The sequence below is a fragment of the Miniopterus schreibersii genome, assembly GCF_964146895.1.
Source record: "Miniopterus schreibersii genome assembly, chromosome: 4".
Lineage (NCBI taxonomy): Eukaryota > Metazoa > Chordata > Mammalia > Chiroptera > Miniopteridae > Miniopterus > Miniopterus schreibersii.
The window spans coordinates 23,430,599-23,451,898 of record NC_138105.1 but is presented as its reverse complement, the minus strand read 5'-3'; the positions used below and the strand labels follow the sequence as shown (position 1 = coordinate 23,451,898).

Below are 21,300 nucleotides of genomic sequence, written 5' to 3'. Positions count from 1 at the left end.
TAAGTAAGGAGTCTACTTGTAAAATTCCCCAATATTCAAAATACTTCAGTAATTTAAAAAAAGTTTTAGTTCTAACACTAAAAAATTGCAATTCCTAACATGAGTGATAAACACTCTTCCTAGAGTGTCACAAAAATCCTTTCACCAATCTAGCCTTAATGTCTCTTTCCAGCCAATATTCGCCAGCAGACCTACCAACACCCAACCTCTGTTGCCAGTTCCAGGCTGAGCCCTGCTTTCCCCCTCACCCTGGCATCCCTCCACCACCAACCAAATCCAGCTTCACTTTTGAAACTGGTTTTTCCTCATGAAACCTCTCTTAGACTCTTCCAGCCCTGTAGCCCCCAATTTGCTCATTAATCTTGTTCTGTCCAGGAACATTTTTATTCATGTCACTCATCCTCTCCCAGCAATATTTATGCTTTGCCTCTGTAACTGTATTCCAAAAGCTCCCAAGAGGGCAACTGTGTCTTAAACTTCCTCCAGAGGGAAGCAGGAGCTCCACTTCAGGTATTCACCATCTGACCTGCTTTCCCTTTACTTGCATTGTTCTCCATTACTCTCCTTTCTTAGCTGGAAGTCAGTTTTCAAGCAAATCCAGATAATTGAAGATTATCATCTTTTTAAAGCTCAAGCAAGTGCATAGGGAAAACATTTGACTCCTCCCCACTTGAATGTATACTGAGCTTTAGAAAAAGAAAAATAAGATCTTTAAATGGAAGTGGTGACAAACAAAAGTTACGCTTTGAAAGATGAGATTCTGAAAGCTACTGATATGGTGAAGGGCACTCAGAGCAGGTCTGCCTCTCTTAGTTCTCTTTCCTGGTGAAAGCCCCTTCCTATCCCTGTTCAAACTGCTCTATTAAGAGCCTAGACAACCTACCTACAATTTCTTAATTTACCCTTGGATCAGAAAACAAATTACAGGACTGGCCAATTTTTAATTAAGAGATCGTATGGTGTGGAGTATCTGCCTGACCTGAGTCACATGCCCATAGTGACTCACTGCTACTCACCTTCTCCAGCTAGTTCCAAGGTAAGCTCAGCACTGCCACAACATCATGTCACAGGGCTACAGTCCTAGCAGTCCGCCAAGTTATAATATAGGTCTTGCTTAGTTCCAGCAGCGGGTGTGTTCGAACAGTTGTACAATAAACAAATCACAACTATAATGTCACTCAGGCATCTATAACTTAAAGGGATGCCTTTGTGAATCTTTGGAAAAATATAAAAAGTGTAAAGCAATACTTAACTTGTGTGTTAAAGGTAGATTTGTGAAGGCAAACTAACAAAATATGGGCTAGCTTGGGATGCTGTGGGTTTGGTTTCAGAGCACCACAATAAAGTCAGTATTGCAAAAATGCAAGCTGTAATCTTTCTGTAGAGTATCCTGCATTCAATTTGTAAAACACCTGTTAAGTGCCACAGGGTGAAATGCAAGAAAACAAGATGTGCCTGTAAAACCACTTCAAAAGAGGTAACTTGCTTTCACAATTTAAAAGTATTAGAATCTATTTGAGGGGCCACATCATTAGTCCATGACAATGTGAGGGAGAAAGGAATAAGGAGTTTGGTTTTACTTTTTGATCACAAGTGACATAGTCGTTGAAAAGCCGAAAAGCCAAAGAACTCTCACAGGAGTCATCACCACCAACAGCAACACACTGCAGGTAACTACTGTTTCTAACTTACCCAGGCCACGCAGGCACTAAGAAGCAGAAGGAGGATTTCAGCCTCACAGTCTGACATCATGCCACAGTATCAGTTTAGAAAAGTTGGGAAGTGAGAGGATAGGCAGGAGTGGGAGTATCTTTGAAGATAGGTTTGGCTACTATGGGAAAGGGCCACTCACTTTCCCTGGATGAGATGAGTGTGTGAAAAACTCTTGGTAGACATATTAAAGAATAGAATATAGGAAAAAAGAGGGCAAAGGGTGAGAAAAGAGTGCTGCAGCCAGCTTGAAGGGCCTCTTAATACCATACCTACGATTTACTTGGGTACACAACATTCACAATAGCCTATTTACTCTTGGATGAGCAGCTCTATAAGATTATCAGGACCTTTTTTATGTTTGTTTAAATACTAGGGTCACAGTCTACAGAATGTCAGGAAGGGAACAAAAATTTGTACTATTATATTGTCTGTCCACTCACTCTTAGCTATTCAGAAATGTCCCAGTATACTTTACATGTGGGTAATAAGGTTATTTAATCCTGTAATTCTAACTGTTTAAGGGGATTATACAATCAAGAGCTAATAGACTCTTGTTTCCTAGAAGCTAACACTTCATTTCCAAATTAAACACAGCATATACTAATAATAATCTTGGACTTTCAGTAAAGATTTGTGTTAGTCACAATATTGCTAGGGACATACTTGGGGGGGGGTTAAGGTTTTTGTAAAAGTTGACCATTACAGCAGGAATTAGCAGATGAGATATTCCAGCCAGGATGGAACTCTGCTACCTTCCCCACTAAAACCAGGATAAACAGAAAACAAGCTTACTCCCTGAGAGTAAAGGGAATCAGGGATCCAGAAACAGTCACAAAGATTGGCAAACTTTTAGAGTAAACATTTTAGGCTTTTGGTCAAGTACAGTCTGTGTGTACATATATATATATTTTTTACTTGATTTTAAAAAGAAAGGGAGAGAGAGAGACAGAGAAACATCGATGTAAGAAAGGAGAGAGAAACGTCAGTCTGTTACCTTCGGTACGTGCCCTGACTGGAGATCAAACCCACCAACTTTCGGTGTATAGGACGATACTCCAACTGAACCACACTGGCCAGTGCTATGTGTGTATAATTCACAATCCTCTAAAAATCAGCCCTAGCTGGGTTTATTGGAGTCTCATCTCGTATATCAAAAGGTTGCAGGTTCAGTTCCCGGTCAGGGCACATATCTAGGTTGCAGGTTTGGTCCCAGGTCAGGGTGCACAGGGGAGGCAACCGATCCATGTTTCTCTCTCACGTCGATGTCTCCATCTTTCCTCCACCGTCCTCTCTCTAAAATCAATGAGGAAAAAAACATATCCTTGGGTGAAGATAAAAAAAATTTTAAATAAAAAAAAGATATAAAAATCATTTTTAACTCACAGACTGCAAAAACGGGCTGTGAGCTGAATTTCATCCACACACAGGCTGTAGTATGCTATCTCTGGTATAGTCAACAAATGGGGATTCGTGTGATAAAGCATATGGGACTTTATGAAATAAGGTAGATGTGGAGCAAATAAGGGGTGAAATAGAGGCAAACTGCTGCAATCTGAGCCAGAAGAGCTCAAAGTAAACATGAAGAGAATATATTAAGGCTACATGTGACTACAGATGATGCTAAATGGGAAAGGAAGAAAAAAGGAAACACAGGAGAAAAAAAAAAAAATTAAAAATTTGTGAACCATCTCAAGGCATCAAAAAAATTTCATTCTACCATAGGGGAGAGGCTGGAAACAATGACAATGCAGTTTTGTGTGCCTGAGGTACACCACTTAAGGAGGAAATCACTGGCTCCAGCCAACCTTTCAATGATATTAAGAGAAAAAAAATCTATCAGAACCCTATTGTTATGTCAGCAGCCCCGGCAGTTAGGACTGCTTAAAGTCTTCCAGCTAAAAAACCATACATAAATTTAACTCATTTAATATTAAGTGAAAAGACACATTTAAGTACACAAAGCAAATCCGTTTACTACCTACTATGTAACTGACTCTTTATTGAAAGTATCGTGCATTCATGCTGGATGCTTTCTGGGTTTTGCCACACACTTTAATGTTAAAGGTTAAAATATATTTTACATGCAAGTAGTGTAAATAGTTTTCCCCATATGGGATCACTGATTATAAAAGGATGACATACCACAAAGGTTGTCTTTTCTAACTGAAACGCTAACAACTGTCTAGTTTTATTTCCCCCAAAACCACAAACTGAGTAGTAACTGAGTGTCTAGCCAACATAGAGGATTAAAAACCCAAAAACAAGCGTTCAGATCCAGTTAAGAAAGCCCTGCTACATATGGGCTAATCAACACCAGTGGTACTCCTTGACTCCAGGAAGCTGGAAGACATCCTAGTAACTCCACTCAAAACATTTACCTCAAGTAACCAGCTTCTAACTCATGAATAAAGATAATACGTTGTTAATTCTATTCCAGAAAACTTTTGCAAGTTGTTTTATTTACAATGCCAACTTTTAAAAGGTCACTAAACTAAAGTTAACTAGACAACTAGGCAGAAGTTGCTTTACAAAAAGAGGGAAAGCCCAAAATGCTACTTTTCTATAGAGAACCCACAATTCAGTTTTATTCAGAGCAAAGAAAAAAGATACTTTTGATCATACTGGAAGAAACTCAGCCATAGGTTTGGAATCTGTACCCCAACTACACATGCAATGAGGACAATATTCTGCTAATACAATTGATTTGCTGCTGCATTTGTCTACTGTTTGTCTAATATTAACAATTATAAACAGAGCAGTGCAACTAGTATTTGGAACAATCCTTACAGTGTTACAGTGTCAGGCACAACTTTTCACTTCTCTTCACACCACTGGTTCTCTTTGCGTACCTAGAGGAAGAGATGGATATAAGGAAGTACCTTAAGTAGTCTTTCCTAAGACTACCACCTAATAATTTATTATTAGTCTGTGAGGTGGGTCAGAAAGAAAACAGATGGAAAACTGGAAAAACACCAGGTTAACAGTAAAAATCCTGGTTACCCGCCCCCCCAGGTTTTTATTCTGCCCTGCTGAAATTATCAAAAAAGCAAAGGCAGTGGGCAATTACAGCTTTAGTCACCAGAGCTAATGGAGCAAATTCAAATAGTTCACATTATTTCACTTTGTAGCTGTGTCAACAAAATCACTCTAATCTATTCATCATTTCTTCCCCATTCACTAAGCTGATCTAAAGTATCCCAGCATCCAACCATCCCTAGGGTCTGCTTTTCTAAAGTCACTAATGGCTTATATGTAAGGTCCCAGGTGCCAAAACTAGTAACTGCTAAGAAGTATCAAAGAACACCTTTGGCTGAAAAATATATTGTTCCCACATTTATAAAAAAGCAGTATCATTCAAGTGTTTAGACTCATTTTAGGACACAGAAGGTACCTATTATATTTTAGGACATGGAAGATACCTATTACACCTCAAAGTCAAGGCTCCTTGATACAGGCACTTCTTTTCCTGGCATGTTACGGATTTTATTCTTTTAAAAAGCATGTGATCAAGAACAAGCTGTGGGCTACCTACCTGGGCTTCCTCTTCTTCAGTAAAGTCATTTTTGATATTGAAGGTCTTGCGAATCTCTTCAGGAGTTTTCCCCTTGATCATATTGGCAACAGTCTTGCATGTAACATCAAGCAAACCTTTGATGTCTAAATAGTTTGCAGCCTGTAAAGTGATTGTTTTCATTAAAGTATATTTGATGTTTTAAACTAAATCGCAAGTTAGTGGCTGATAACCCGTATCTAATTAAGCTTAAAATGCTAATTAATTTTAAGAAAGTGAAGGAGAGTAAATCAGACACATTTTGTGAAAGATATTTGTTCATCCCCTTCACTGCATACCTCTTTAATACTGAGTCCTCGTGCTGCCTTAAGTAAACCACATATACTACACCTCATGCTGCCTTAACTATATATACTACACCCTCAAATGTTAAAAATGGCCACTAATAATGTATGTATGTGCGCATGCACAAGCACACAAGCACATCAAATCTTGACAAAATATTTAAAGAATTCAAACATAAGCAGCTACTGCATTACATTTTATTGATCTTCTGAAATAATCAGCTTTTTGTTTCTTTGATTTTCTCTACTGTTTTCCCATTTTCTATTGATTTCTGCTCTTATCTTTAACATTCTGTTTTTCTTCGGGTTAATTTCATCTATCACTGGTTTCTTTTGCTAAAAGCTTAGATCACTGATTTGTGACTTTTCTTCTTTTCCAATATAGGTGTTTGCTATCAATTCCTCTCTAATACTACTATAAGCTGCATCTCACAGATTTTCATGTGTTCTGCTTTATTTCCATTCAGTTCAAAATGCTTTCTAATATTTCTTTTGATTTCTTCTTTGACTCATGGGTTACTGAGAACGATGTTATTTCGTTTTCAAATATTTACAGATTTTCCAGATTGCTTTGTTACTAATTTCTAATTTAATTCCATTGGGATCAGAAAACACACACTCTGTGTGACTTGAATTCTTTCAAACTTAAGACTTATTTTATGGCCCAGTATATGCCTAACCTTGACAGTATTTACTTTAATATACACAGAACATATATTCTGCTGTCATTAGATGTAATGTTCTGTAAATGTAAATTAGGACAAGTTGATCAACACTGTTACTTAAGTCTTCTTTAACCTTACTGATTTCTCTGTTTACTTGTTTTTATCAATTATTTATAGGCAGGCGTGGAAATCTAACTATGATTGTAGATTTGTCTATTACCCTTTGAGTTCTGCTGGTTTTTGTTTAACTTTCTGGAAGTTCTGCATTTAGGCAGATCAGTGTTTAGAACTGTTATGCCCTCTTAATAATGAACTGATTTCATTATCATTATGCAATGACCCTCTTTAATCCTGGTAATATTCTTTGCCCTGAAATCTACTTTAATATAGTCACTCCAGTTTTCTTTTGGTTAATGTTAATATCATATATTCCGCCCCCACCCCAAACCTAATGTGTCTTTATATTTATTTTTTATTGTTTTAAATCCTCACCCAAGGCCTTATTTTTTCCATTGCTTTTTAGAGAGTGGATGGGGGAGAGGTGTGAGGGAGAGAAACATCGATGTGAGAGAGACATATCAATTGGTTGTCTCCCAAATGAGCCCCGACCAGGGCTGGGGATCAAGCCTACAACTGAGGTACATGCCCTTGACAGGAACTGAACCTGGGACCCTTCAGTTCTTGAGCCAACACTCTAACCGCTAAGTCAAACTGGCTAGGGCTATCTTTATATTTAAAGTGAGTTTTTTGTAGACAGCATAGCTGAGTCTTGCTTCTTTTTAATCCAATGTTACAATCTCTACCCTTTCATTGTGGTTTTTAGACCATTTACATTTAATGTGATATGTGGATTTGAGTTCAAAGTGTTAAAATTCAGTATCAATTAATTTAACAAATTAAACTCTATAAGAAGTGCTAAAGGATCTGAAGTAGAGTATCTTATAGCATTCATTAAAAACATACCAGAACCCAGCTGGTGTGGCTTGGCGGTTGAGCACTGACCTGTGATCCAGGAGATTAAGGTTCGATTCCCGGTCAGGGCACATGCCCAGGTTGCAGGCTCGATCCCCAGTGAGGGATGTGCAGGAGGCAGCTGATCAATGACTCTCACTGATGTTTCTGTTTCTCTCTCCCCTCCCCCCCTTGGCATCAAAAAAGACATATTTAAAAACATATATACATACACCAGAACAGCAGCTCTCTCTATGGAGCATGCCCGCACATTTCCCCATCCCTTTCTTTCTCCAGTGTGCTCTTTTTCCAGGGCATGCCTGTGCCTCTCCTCCCTCTTTCATCCCTCATGGCTCATACCTCTCTCCCCTCTTTCTCCTAAGCTCCAAGGGCAGTTCTACTACCTCTGTAACTTTCTAAATAAACTTTCCCTTATATATATAAAACATACACACAGAAACACAAAAACATACCAGAATAAGTTCAAAAAGTGTTCCTTGGTCAACTTTGAGGAATTCTTGGTCCCAAACAGGGATATCATCTGTTCGCTTTTCTTTGTTCTCATCATCCTCAGGAGGAGGAGGGTCATCCTTGTGGTGGGTGCACCACTGAATGACCTACAACAAAAACAAAAGTTCATTCCTCTGTGGTATTTTGTCACACGGTAGTCATTCCACTGCTGGGGCAAAGTTATTCCTATACTGAGCTAAGAATTAGCTAGAAGCTGACTAGAATAATAAAGTTAGCAGCCAAGCTTGAAAAGCAAAAATGAAGTTTGAGGAATCTTCACAACTCTAGAGAGTGGAAGACCTTAGATAACAGTAAATCCTGCAGACAGATTACTGTACTTGACCACATTAAAAACCTCCTGTGCAAAAAATATATATAAAGTCACACAAGACAAGGACTGGGAAGTACCTACAACATGTACAACCAGCAATGGATTACCCTACAGAATCTAAAATCTTAAAAATCACTATAAAGAAATACTAAAAATAAATAGGCAATTCACAAAAGAAATCTGAATAGTGAAACAGGAGGAAATGCTCAGCCTCACCAGATGCAAATTAACACTTTGGTCATATGCAACTAGTTTAGATTGCCAAAAAAAAAACCAAGATTTTGATACTGATTATTCACAATAGTATGAGGATAACAAACTCTTCTACAGGAAAGTATAAATTGGAATAACCCCTTTGAAAAGTAATCTAGCACTACCTAGTGAGACTGAGTATATGCATACATTACCACCAAGCAATTCTAAATACCCAAATACACAAGACTATTCAATGTAATAACAAAGCAAAAAGAGCCCAAATGTTCCCTTACTAGGTGAATGAACACATAATTAAATTTTCAGGAAGCTGATCACCTAGACTATGCGTACCATTATAAAGACCAAAATCAGCAATAAAAGTATTAAGTTGTAGAATCTAAGTGGTGGGCAAATGGGTGTTTTCTGTATGATTAACATTTTTTCACAGTATTTAATATTGGGGGGGAAAATGCTGAGGAAAAATGGCAGAGCCAAGAAATTATACTGCCAGGATGCAAAAAACGAAAAGAACTATTTCTAGAAGGGAAAGCCAAGCATAAAGGACTTTAATGAAATAAACAGCAGCTTTTTATGAAGTATTCCAGTTGTGTAAGAAAAAGAGCCTGGGCCCTAGCCGGTTTGTATCAGTGGTTAGAGCACTGGACAACAGACTACAGGGTCCTAGGTTCAATTCTGGCCAAGGGTATGGTACCTTGGTTGCAGGCTTGATCCCCAGCCCTGGCTGGGGCTCATGTGGGAGGCAACCAAATGATGTGTCTCTCTCTCACACCGACGTTTCTCTCCCCTGCACCCCCCTGTCCTCTCTCTGAAAAGCAATGAAAAAACTATCCTCAGGTGAGGATTTTAAAAAAAGGAAAAAAAGAGCCCTATTGGTGTGGCTCAGTGGTTGAGCACTGACCCATGCACAGGAAGTCATTGGTTCAATTCCTGGTCAGGGCACATGCCCAGGTTGCAGGTTTGATCCCCAGCACAGGGCTTGCAGGAGGCAGCCAAGTGATGACATTTCTATCTCCCTCTCCCTTCCTCTCTAAAATTAATAAAAATATATATAAAGAAAAGAAAAAGAGCAATTAGTATTTGCTTACAGGGGCATTAAAAATTCTTAAAAGGATATGCAAAAAATTAATGTTTATTATTATTATTTATAGATATTTCTGGTCAGATGAGAGACAAGAGATTTTAGTTTTTGGATTATGTGGTTATTCAATATACTTAAGGTTTAAATAATCTTAATAATGCAAATAGGTTAAAAAAAGTTCATTCTCAGAAGTGGCCCTATATCACCCAGCCCATCAGCTCTGACCTTCTCTACTACACTACGTCCTTGCTTGTTCATTATGCTCTAGCCACCTCAAAAGGTAGGGTGGCATGCTCTTGTCTTAGGAGTCAATGCACTTGCTCCCACTGTCCAGAATTCTCTTTCCCCCACAGTCTGACTTTGTTGAAAGACCATCTTCTCAGTAAGGCATTTCCTAATCACCTTTATTTTTAAAATAACTAACTCTCCACCTACCAACCCACTTATAATCCATAGCTTTTCCATCTGACATATCTTATGTTGTACATTTCCCCCAACAACTGGAATCTGAATGAATGCAAGCGAAACTTTTAGAAGCATTTTACATTAATGTAAAGTAGAATATTAATTGCAAGACAATACCTAGAAACCAGAAAGGAAATCTACAACTAAATAAAATCTAAAACTTCTAAGCCATAAAATACTATGAGTTGACATAAGACAAGCAAAATGGTAGAAACTCTATATAAAGAACTCCTATAAAAAGCCCACTAGACTACAAAATGGATGAACCTTGAAAACATTATGCTATGTGATATAAGCCACACACAAAAGAATATTGCAATAATCCCATTTATATGAGGTACCCAGAATAGTCAAATTCACAGAGACAGAAAATAGAATAGCGGTTATAAGCCCTGGCTGGGTAGCTCAACTGGTTAGAGCGACATCTCAATACGCCAAAGCTGTGTGTTTGATCCCAGGTCAGGGCACAAACAGAATTAACCAATGAATGCATAAATAAGTGGAAGAACAAATCTCCCCCTCCTCCCAAATCAATCAATAAAAATAAATTTAAAATAAAATAAAAAAGAATAGTGGGTACAAGGGATTGGAGGGGGCTAACAGGGAATTATTGTTTATGGGTCCAGAGTTTCAGTTTGGGATGATGAAAAGATCTCCAGGATATGTTCAGTTCTGGAGATGGTTAATGGTGATGATTGTACAACAATGTAAATGCCACTAAACTGTTCACTTAAAAAAATGGTAAACTTTATGTTATGTTTCTTACCACAATTTTTTTAGAAGCCCATTAGAAAGATGGGCAAAGGAAAACAGAAATACAGAAAATATAAATGGCCAGTAACATGTAAAAAATGTTCAGGCTTAGAGAAGAATCACTTTTTACCTAGTCCAGGGGAATTAAAAAGACTGGTAATAGCCAATTGAACTAAGAGTATGGAAATATACATAATGCAGTTACATCTCATACCAGGGTCAAGAGGAAGCATAAGATGAAAGTGCACATGATTGATGACCTTTGAAAAATCCCTTAAAAAGGGGCTAACTAGAGTAAACTATTTCCTTCTCTAAGCCCAGCTACTTTTCCCCCAATGTGGAAACTGGTTGCTGTTTTTTTCAGATAAGAATTCAATTCAAATAGCTGGTTCTGTTAAGGAGCCATGTGACCTGAAACACTAAAACCCTATTCAAGGTGGAGAGCCATTTATGCTTAGACACCAGGTAAGGTGATCAACTGAGATAACTAAAGAACATCTCTTATTCTCAGGCTCCCTTTGAGGCATACCCATTCAGTGGACAAACAACACAAAAATTTTCCTTTTTGCTAATTACATACAGCTATATTTAAGTAATTTAAATGTGTCAATGGAAAAACTAAACAACTCAAACATTCACAGGGCCTGGTTAAATAAACTACAACAAATATTTAAGAGTCAATCATACTACACAGAGTTTTGTTTCTTATTTTAAAAAAGGAAGCTATCTCTGTATCAACATAAAAAGATCACCAGGATATTGTTAAACGAAAAAGGAAAAATACATATACAGGTATATAGTTTGCTAGTTTACCTTTTTTAATATTGCTGCATTAACATTTGGTAGAGGAACTGGGTCATCATCACCTTCATCATCCATTCCCAAATCTAACAAAACAAGAGAGTTGCCATTATTTCCTAACTCCATTATAACATTTATACAAAACCAGGCTATTTTTCAAGTAAGTAACTAGCATGACATGTCTGAAAGACTATAAAAGTACTTTACTAAATCACCCGAAACTATATAAAGTTGTGAGTGGACAAATACAGGAATATTTTATCAAAAGAGTTCTTAAATAGGAGGAAAATGATTTAATAAGTGTGATTGAGATGGCAGCCATTTAGGAGAAAAAAAACCAAACCCTTATCTTTACTCTTTATACTAAACTCTCTAGATGGACTGCATTTAAAAAAATAAAACAATGATAAGTATCACATGTAACAGAATCTCACACAACACACACAACAGATCATGCAGCCACTGACAAAAACAAGGCAGGCAGCTCCATACATACTGGTATAATTTCAAGATTAAAGTTTTTAAAAAACCGGTCTAAAAAAATACCTGAATAAAAAAGGGGAATATATATATTTAAAATATCTCCATAAGAATGCATAAGGAACTGTTAAAAATATGTCTAGGGAAGTTAATGAGAATGTGGGTTGAGTGATTCAGTTTCAGGGTATAACCTTTAGTGTTATTGATCATGTACACGATTACCTGTAATTTTGAATCTGTTTCTCTGGAAAACTCCAAAGACAAAACTTTACATAAAAATCCATGTTACTTAAAGATTTGTCATTAAAGACTCTATATAATATTTTTCAAACCAAATGGGTCTGTCCTTTGGTTTCTACAAGACTAAAAAAAAAGCTGCCAAAGAAAGTGACTTAATAGTTAGCACGTACCAAGATTAGAGGCCAAAAGTTACTACAGTACTATTTTCATGTAGCACAGTATCAGTTATGCTGACATGGCAAGTGCTGAATCAAACAGTGCAGTCCCTGATATATCCACGTGCTGTCCTAGGCAGTTGAGTCAGCAATGAATACAGGATGGAAGGAATTGGTGCAATTTTAGAACAGATCAGGCTGTCTCACTGACAAGATATTTCAGTATAATTTCAAAGGAAGAGAGAACACCTAAGCAGAGGGAATGGCAAATAAGTGCAAAGGCCTTCTGATGGGAGTGTCTGGCATGTTCTAAAAACACTAAGGAATCTATTGTTGCTATCGCAGGATTGGCAAGGGTGAAAGGAACACATGAGGTCAAGAATGGGGGGCCTGCTAGTAATAGGGCCTACATTTTGGCTACTGTAAGAGATGATAAGAGCAGAGGGAAACCAATTACGGGGCTAGCAATAATCCAGGCACAACATAGTGGCTCAAGATTTATAGCTATGGAAAAATTAAGAAATGGTATAATTCTGTATGCGTTTTGAAGGTAGAGGCAATAGAATTTGCCAAAAGATGGGAAGTAGAATGTGAAAGGAGTCAGAAGACTAAGGTTTAAGACATGATGAACTAGGTGGAGTTGCCACTGACTGATATGGGGAAGTCTGTCAGAGAACTGTGATTTTGGAAGGAAGAAAATCAAGAACTCTACTTTCATATGTTTGAGATATCAATTAGATACTAAGAGTAAACCAAGTGGCTAAATACACAAGTCTAAAAAATCAAGAGATGAGAACTATAGGTAAGTTTGGGAATTGGTGTAGTTTATAACACCATGAGGCTAAATGAGATGACCAAGGGAATGAATCAGTACGGATACAGTAAAGAGGTCCAATGATTAAGTAAGCCCTAGGGACCTTCAGGTTTTAAAGACAAGGAGACAGAAGGCTGTCAGTGAGGGACAGTACTAGAAGTAAAGTATCTTGGAAGCCAAATGTAGAAGAGAATAACTTGTCAGATGCTGTCAAAAGGTAGAGATGAGAAATGAAACAGATGATGCACCTGACAACATGAAGTGTAGATTCAAAAAGTATCTTATTTCCCTGTATGTGTTAGGGTTACTCATCTCCCCTCTCCGTATCTTATTTTCCTGTATTTGTTAGGGTTACTCATCTCCTCTCTCCTCTTTCCCACCAATGTCTTTCCCTGATCCCATCTTGCCCAGAGTAAAACTATATGATAATATTCTGTCCTGACCAATGTGGCTCAGATGGTTGAGCACTGTCCCATGCACCAAGAGGTTGCCGGTTGATTCTGGGTCAGGGCACATGCCCAGGTTGGGGGCCTGATCCCCAGCACGGGGGGGTAGGGTGCACAAGGCAGCTGATCGATGTTTCTATCACTGATGTTTCTCTCCCTCCCTTCCTCTCTAAAATCAATAAAAACATATTTTAAATAAATCAATAATAATGTCCCAATTTAGATCAAGCCACTTACCCTTTTCCTGAAGTAGTAAAAATATTTTTAATCAGAAGGGAGAGAAAAAAGTTTTACTCTGTAAAATACTTGTGTTTGAGGAATTAAGATTTAGAGAAAACATAATACAAAAGACCCATCTTGTTTAGATCCAAATGTTATTTGGAAGAAGGCTTAAGTCACATTAAAAATATGGGCCTTAGCCCTGGCTGGTGTGGCTCAGTTGGTTGGAGTGTTGTCCAATGCACCAAAGGGTCTCAGGTTCAATTCCCAATCAGGGCACAAACCCAGGTTGCGGGTTTGATCCCCAGTCAGTGGCATACAGGAGGCAACCAATCGATGTTGCTTCTCTCTCACACTGATGTTTGCTTCTCTCTCTCCCCCCCCTTCCTCTCTCTAAAATCAATAAAAAAATAAAAATAAGGCCTTATGGTTGTAAAGGATTATTTCTCTAACCTTTAAACTAAGGATTTACCATGTTTTTTTGCTTTTAAACTGAATGCACAAGTAGTAATTCCTTTAAGCTATTTAGTTTCAGACTTCTGAAAGACACCTGTATCCTGATACCACACCCCTGTACCTGAACAAGTCAGTCAATTCACATGTACAAAGCCAAGATTTTCACTTTTGATTGTCCTGTGATCAGAAGTTTGTATTTGTTTTCTGAGTCACAAAAAGACCCATAATAGAGATACATCAGATGCATAACAAGGAAGGCAGTAAGTTGCTGAATTCAATAGACTCTAGTCCTCAAGAGGCTAGACTTCTATGTAAACCATTGGTAATTATGACAAAGCCAAATGCTATGGAATCATTTAACTACTACTATCATTCCACTTGATTCAGTGATTAAAGCTGGTGTGGAAAACCCTTAAGGAGCCCTATGTTCTTACATTGGCAAATGCTTCTTTGAAGCAGCACGAGACAGATTAGTGTGCCAGGCACCAACTAAGATGAAATAAAGAACACTTTCATTGCCAAAGCAAGTATTCAGGCAGCAATTGTGGTATCAGTTTCTACATCTTCTAGACAAAGCCTTACTCACCTGCCTTTAGGGACACTTGGATTGTTTTCACACTCTTTTATTAGTGACCATACCATAGTTCTTCATTCAACAGGTACTTGATGGACAGTGACTGTGGGATGTACCAAGGGGTTTACAACTTAATAGAAATGATCTATGTATATAAGTTACCAGGACACAGGAATGTAAGTGCCACATGATTGGTATCAACGACCAAAAAGAATTACATATTCAGCTTTTATTAGCAAACAGAAGTCACACACTGAGAAAGCCCTCTACAGTCAGCTTCTGCCTCTACCACACCTATTTCTGCTGTGAGAAGTTTTCTATCTTACTGTGAAATCCTAAATATCAATCAGAAGTATATGAATCCAATAATCACTCTGTCCACCTCAAAATGCCTCCCTCTTTACTTGGCTTCCACAAATACTACTTTACTTCTGACTTCTAGACTCCTGCCCTAATATGGCCACCTGCCAACTTCATTTACTGCCACAGATACATACTCTCGTAATCCACCATACAAAGTAAATCTATCTCCAAGAGTCTAAAACCCAGGGACCAAGATCCACATCCTCAACTGCCTATAAACTGTTACAAAGATCTATTGAAGGAATCTCAAAAACATATAACATGTTCAAGCTCGAAGCCATTTTCTTTCCATTCCTCTCAAACCCATTCAGCTCTACCAACTACGGTATCACAATCTCACCCTACCTCAAAAACCCCAACTAAAAACCTTGACTTTACTTTTCTCCAACACATCCTCTCTCTACTGCAGAACGATCTCCCAAAACATCCTAATTGTACTAGATTTGAAATATCACCTCATTTGGACTACACACTGCAGTCTCTCCACAAGCCTGAAGAATAGCATCAGCCAAGATATTCCCAGAGCACCACTTGGCATACAACTTTATTAATGCACTAGTTATAACACATGACAGTTTCACTTGTTTAGTGTCTGTCTCCCTTCCTGGTTTAAAAATCCTTCAAGGGCAAGGACTATTTCTCACTTACCTTCTTTTCACCGTAGGTAGTGCTTGGCACATAACTTCCCTTCACTTAAGTATCTATAAGCTACAGATCTTCCCTACATAAAAACATTTGACACTTAAGTAGTGAAGAACACTCTTATTACTACTAAGTTTTCCCCCCCAATTCTAGAAACTGACTTGTGTGTCTCCATATTATATTAATGTCCACCAGCCCAATGGTAATACTGAGAGATCCATATTAACTAGTAAACATTTCAAAATGTTTCAGATTCTGTTTTCTGTCCTACTTCTTTGTTGTGCTGCACATATACGTTGCAGCAGTTTCAGAGGAATGACAAACTAGACAAAAGGGAAAACTTGGTTAAAAAAAACAAAAACACACCTACTCGGTTTACAATCTACTCAGTTTACTCCCTCTGTTGAAACAAGGTACTCTATTTAGCTACCTTACAGAAGGGATCTCTTTTTCAAAGGCTTTAATTTTTGTCATTAGAAACTGTGAATCTAAATTTACTTGAAACAGAAAATTGGTCTTATCTATTTAAAAAGGGGAAAAAAATCTCATTAATTCAGACAATGCATAAGGGATGACCTGTATCAGAAAAATGCAGTTAATAGTTTAATTCTGAAAGAGGTAAACTTCACCCCTTCATACTCTTGAGCACTTTGACAGATTGTTACTTGTATAAATTCCATGTTCACAGGTTATCTCAAACTACTTATTTTTTGCCCTTTCCCCTGACCCAGGTTTTCAAATAAACTTACCTTCTAACATGGTCTTGATAGTCACAGATTGTTTGGCAATTTCAACATCAACTTCAAATATCTCTCCATCAGAACTCTGCAACTTAATTGAAGGCATCTAAAAAAAATGCATTATATTGAATTTGAAATCTAAGAGATATTAGTTCTATAAGACATTTCATCAACTACAGTCTGTTAGAAGCCCTCCTAATTATTAGCGATAAAATCCTAAGAACCTGTAGTATATAGCCCTGTAAAACACTGTAAGTGATTATTCACAGGCTAACATACAAGTGTTTCTATAAAACTTTTTCAAAATATAATTCCTAGGAACAGAAGCTTTTAAGGTCTGCCCTACTGAACTCATTGCTGGTATAAATTTAAAAAGTTATATTCCATACTTTTGATGCAAAATATATCTAAAATGGACTTACTCTTTTTGTCTGTATTTCTGCCTTTACTGAATACTGACTACTCCATTTGAATAGTTAACTGCCACAATTAACCACCTGCAAACCCAAGGGAGGTCAGTCCGAAATACACAAAGCTACCAAATAAGACAGTAATTTTCCCCTAGTGAGACTTAACAGTGAAAAATAAGTTCAAATCCAAAGATTCGATCAGGATATATTTATGTTTGGATCAATGCAAGATCGTATAACAGAATAAAAGATCTAAGGATAAGCAAATATCAATCTAATTCCCTAAGCCAAATAAGGAACTTAAATTGCACAGAGTCCTTTTTATCTTTCATTACTGACTGTCCAGGTGTCCAAGTTTGAGATCTTCTGCCAAAATCCTCATAGTAATAACCTACTACTTGCTTCAAAAATGTATTTATTAACTCAGATTAATTATGAGCTATTAGGAAAAAGACACCTCTTACTTAAAAGTTAATTAAGCAATTAACTTCAAAGGACTTGAATTCTGGCCAAAAAAGTGCTTTAAAATTAAAAATTCTAAGTTAGCAATTTTTTACCATCTTCACATTCTTGGGGGAAGAGGGTATGTGTGTTGGGGGGGGGGGAGGACAGCAATACTTGACTATATTGATTCAAGACCTCTTCAAATTTCAAGTATAGATTTTAAAGGCCCATGCTTCTGAGATAGTTATAATCTTGTAATGTCACTATTAACTTGATAGTGGAGAATTTGGCATTTAAAACATTCATTGCACCTTATTTTAGACTTAAAAATTTAAGACCCATTAAGTAAGTTAAAATATTCATTCAGATTTTCCCAGACAATTCTCTCTATCTCCCAAACAGACAAGCTGTTAGGGAAAGGAAGCAAAAAGGTAAAGATATGTTTTAAAACCAAGCACTGAAATATTCTGCTCTCACTGATCCATGATTGTAAAGAATCGAATTTCACTTTTCAGTTCACAAATATGTCTGCTTCTCCTTGTTGCTTAGCGTTGCCAATAATGCAGAGGGCCGAGGGCAGAGGACCTTGGCTGTGACAAGGCAATAATAAAAGTTATCTCCAAAAGAAATATTTTAACGTGAGCCCAGTTTTTAATTACAAAACAGTCTATGTCCTTTTTATGTCCTGTAATACTGGAATACACATTACAGAATCACAAGTCTGGCAATGCAGTTGATAAAATTATTTTTAAGCAGGTGACCATTTCACATTTCTTTCAAATAACTCTCAATAAATAGCAAGATCTGCTTAGTCATAGTCAAATTCGTGTATTAGGTTACTCTTAAGGGAGTTGAGGTCTTATTAAATAGCAGGGAGTCAATCGTCTAATCTGTAATTTGATGCACTTTGCAATCCTAAACTTAACATTTAAAGAGAACTTTTTTTTAGTGTTATACAACTGGAATTTGGTGCAGAATTTTTAAGTAATGGATGAAATTTTTATTTGACATGCTTCCAAGACTTCCTTCAATTCTTTAGGCTCCTGTAGTTGGAAATTAAATCAGTCTCCGTAGCTAGCATGATGTGGGTTCTATCAACATCATAAAGGGAAAAAAAAACCTGTTTTAAGTGACCCGAAATTCTGACACCTCTTTTCAGAGGGCAGAGTGGAGAAGTCTACATTGCTCTACGACAGATACATTCTATTGGGACGCTCTGACACACAAAAAAAATTCATGACCCAAAAACCCAAACCTTAAGTCTCCATTAAAAAGTGAACAAAGCATGTGGACGTCCTATCCCTTCCAGACACCTGAAGTTTTATAAAGGTAGGGTTCCTAAAAGTCACACCCTGTTGACTATGGTACCTGCTATTACAACCGTTGTTTCACCAACTTTTTCCTTTTAAGATATATTTTTAAAAATAATAATAGAAATATTCAAAAGGAGCAGGCAGATATCTGCAAAGATTCGACCCCACCTCAGCTGGAGAGAGAACCGGTGAGTAGTGGCGCCAGAGACGGGAAAGGATGAGAGCCAGAATCAAGCACTCTCACCGCCACGCTTCCTGACACCAAAACAACACGGACACACGCCCACGCTCACAACAGCCAAGGGAACTCCATTAAAAGCCGCGCCGCCATTCCCGCCCTGGGTCCCCGAGGCCGGCAGACTCAATACTGAGGGAGGTGCCAGGCCGCAGCCTGGGCATTGTAGCCGAGCTCCTCGCCGGCAGACGCTGGCCCGGAGCAGAAAAGGCCTAATCCCGGGCTCGCCTCGCACCTCCTCCCGCCCGCCCCGGAGCCCAGGGGGCGTCGTGACGACGCACGACCAAAAGAGGCCTCGCCGAATGGAAGGGCCGAGTGGGAGAACGGAACCCGCCGGCACCTCCCGGAGAACGGAGTCTGAAACGAGTTGCACCGGGCCTCAGGGCAGACGAGGCCCAGGTGCCTCCCGCCTCAGGCAGGCCAAAGCCGCAGCGGTGCAGCCACCAGCTCGCAATCCGAGGCGCCACCGCCCCTTCCAGCTCTGCTGCCGGCTACTCACGGTGCTCGGTCTCAAGGAGAGAGCGGGACGGAGGCTGACGAGAGCGGGGAAGCGTCAGCAGGATCAAGAAAGAAAAGAGGACAACAAGGCCACTTATAGCAACAGCGCGGCTGAGCGTCCGCCTTTATATATCAGCGGCGCTGGCGTCGAGGACCCCGGGGCCAGTGGCGTCACAGAGCCGGCGGGGCTGGCCGCCGACTTCGCCTGACGGCAAGTGGAGATCGGCCGGGCGGCCCCGTGACGCCAGAGCGGTGGGGCAGGGCGAAGAGGCTGCGGGAGCGGCGGGCGTGGCGAGGCGGGGCTTGATTCTTATCCCCATCCTCGAAAGCGGGGCTCCCAATCCTCAGAGGGAACAGGGAACTGGACGGTGTACTCTGCGACCTGCAAGGGTCTTTCAGGCAGGGGCTGCCCTCAGCCGAATTGAAGACCTCAGCTGCGAAAAGCCTAGAAACTGCTCGTGGGCGGGAGGGGGCGCAGGGGGTGGTGCCTCGGAGCGGCTGCGGCTCTGGTTGCGGCTCGGGAGAACCCGGACTCCGAAAAAGAAGGCAGATGGGTTTTGCAGCAACGCTGAGATTCTGCTCAGGGTCTCAGTGCCCTCCACCGAACCTAACACAAGTTAGCTCACTGTGCACAATAGCCCGTGAGGGGAAATATCATTACCCTTTTTTTCCTTTACATGTGAGGGAACAGATTCCGAACGGTTCAGTGGCAGAGCCAGTATGTGATCCTTACTCCACAGTTTGGTGCTCTTAACCCATCAATTTCTGAAGAGGGCCCAAAATAACCACTGTTGTAAGGAAACCCCAAGTCTAGAGAAGAGGCTTCCCTCTGCCAGTGTATGCCTGGGTGTATGCCTGGGCACAGGGCTGGGGATTTGCAGCCAGCCAGCCAGCCAGCCAGGGTCCAGCCTGCACAGAACTCTCGTAGGGGGTTCTCCCTGAAGGCTGCGACAGGGTCCACAGGATGAAGCCAGCCCTAAAGGGAAAGAGTTGGTCTGAACACCCCCGCCCCCGCCCCCACCCACGGACTTTACCTGGCTGTGTACCTTGCTGTGCTTAGGGAACCTTGCCACCCCCTCCCTAGGAGACTGAGGCGCCAGGCTCACCTAACCAGCAGGCACATGATGTATTCCTGACGCCAGGGAGACAAAAGACACTTCCACACAGGGCCCTCTAAAGAAATCAGAGGCCTACAGTTTCTAATGGGATGGGAATGGGCAGGGAGGCCAAGCAGCTTCTTGAGTTACCAGGTCTTTGTCTACAAGCAGTGGTATCCAGTATCTGCCAGGTGCCACAGCTGATGAAGGAAGATGAAAGGACCTACAGCTCTCATACTTTTTTTTTCCATAACACAGCCCTGCCCTCAACAGCTGAGCTTCAGGTCTCCTAGGCAAGGCCCACGGGAGCCCCTTTGCCCTGTCTGCCTTGTAAACTCTTGTTGAGCATCCTAAGCAGCACTGGGCAGTGCCAGGTCATACATCTAGCCCAAGTACCCAGTACAGGGCCTGGCATCAAAGACTGGTATATTTTTGCAAATATGAGGACCCCCCAATATTAGAATCACCAAGAGATGCTTGTTTTTAGGTACTTAAAAAATTATTTCTTTTAAAATTTTGCCTGAATGTAGTGTTATAAATACTGAGGACACTGAATTTCAGCAATTACCATTTACATAGTGTTTTCTTTCTCTCACAGAACTATGTAAATATTAATTTAAGTTAACTTAAAAGTAATTCCCATAAATTCCACTGAAATAAGTGAAATAAATAATATATAGTGATGTGAGATCATCATAGCAAATAGGTGTATTGCATGCTATTATTAACTGCTTTATTTTTATAAAGGAACTTTTTCAAAGCAAAAAAAAGATGCTTGTTTTTAACATGCAGATCTCACTCGTACATACTGCTATATGCATAGATTATTTCAGGAA

At 39.4% G+C, this 21,300-nt stretch overlaps 1 protein-coding gene across 1 annotated transcript; it reads right to left on the bottom strand.

The window, feature by feature from the left end:
* Nucleotides 1-3,679: 3,679 nt before the first annotated feature.
* Nucleotides 3,680-19,831, bottom strand: SKP1 (S-phase kinase associated protein 1). The gene is made up of 6 exons (XM_081135272.1): nt 19,369-19,831; nt 16,477-16,573; nt 11,351-11,424; nt 7,658-7,801; nt 5,246-5,386; nt 3,680-4,562 (listed from the first exon to the last, which is right to left on the bottom strand). The coding sequence occupies exons 2-6, from the start codon at nt 16,571-16,573 to the stop codon at nt 4,527-4,529; spliced, it is 492 nt and encodes a 163-aa protein (XP_080991398.1). The 5' UTR covers nt 19,369-19,831; the 3' UTR covers nt 3,680-4,526.
* Nucleotides 19,832-21,300: the final 1,469 nt, after the last annotated feature.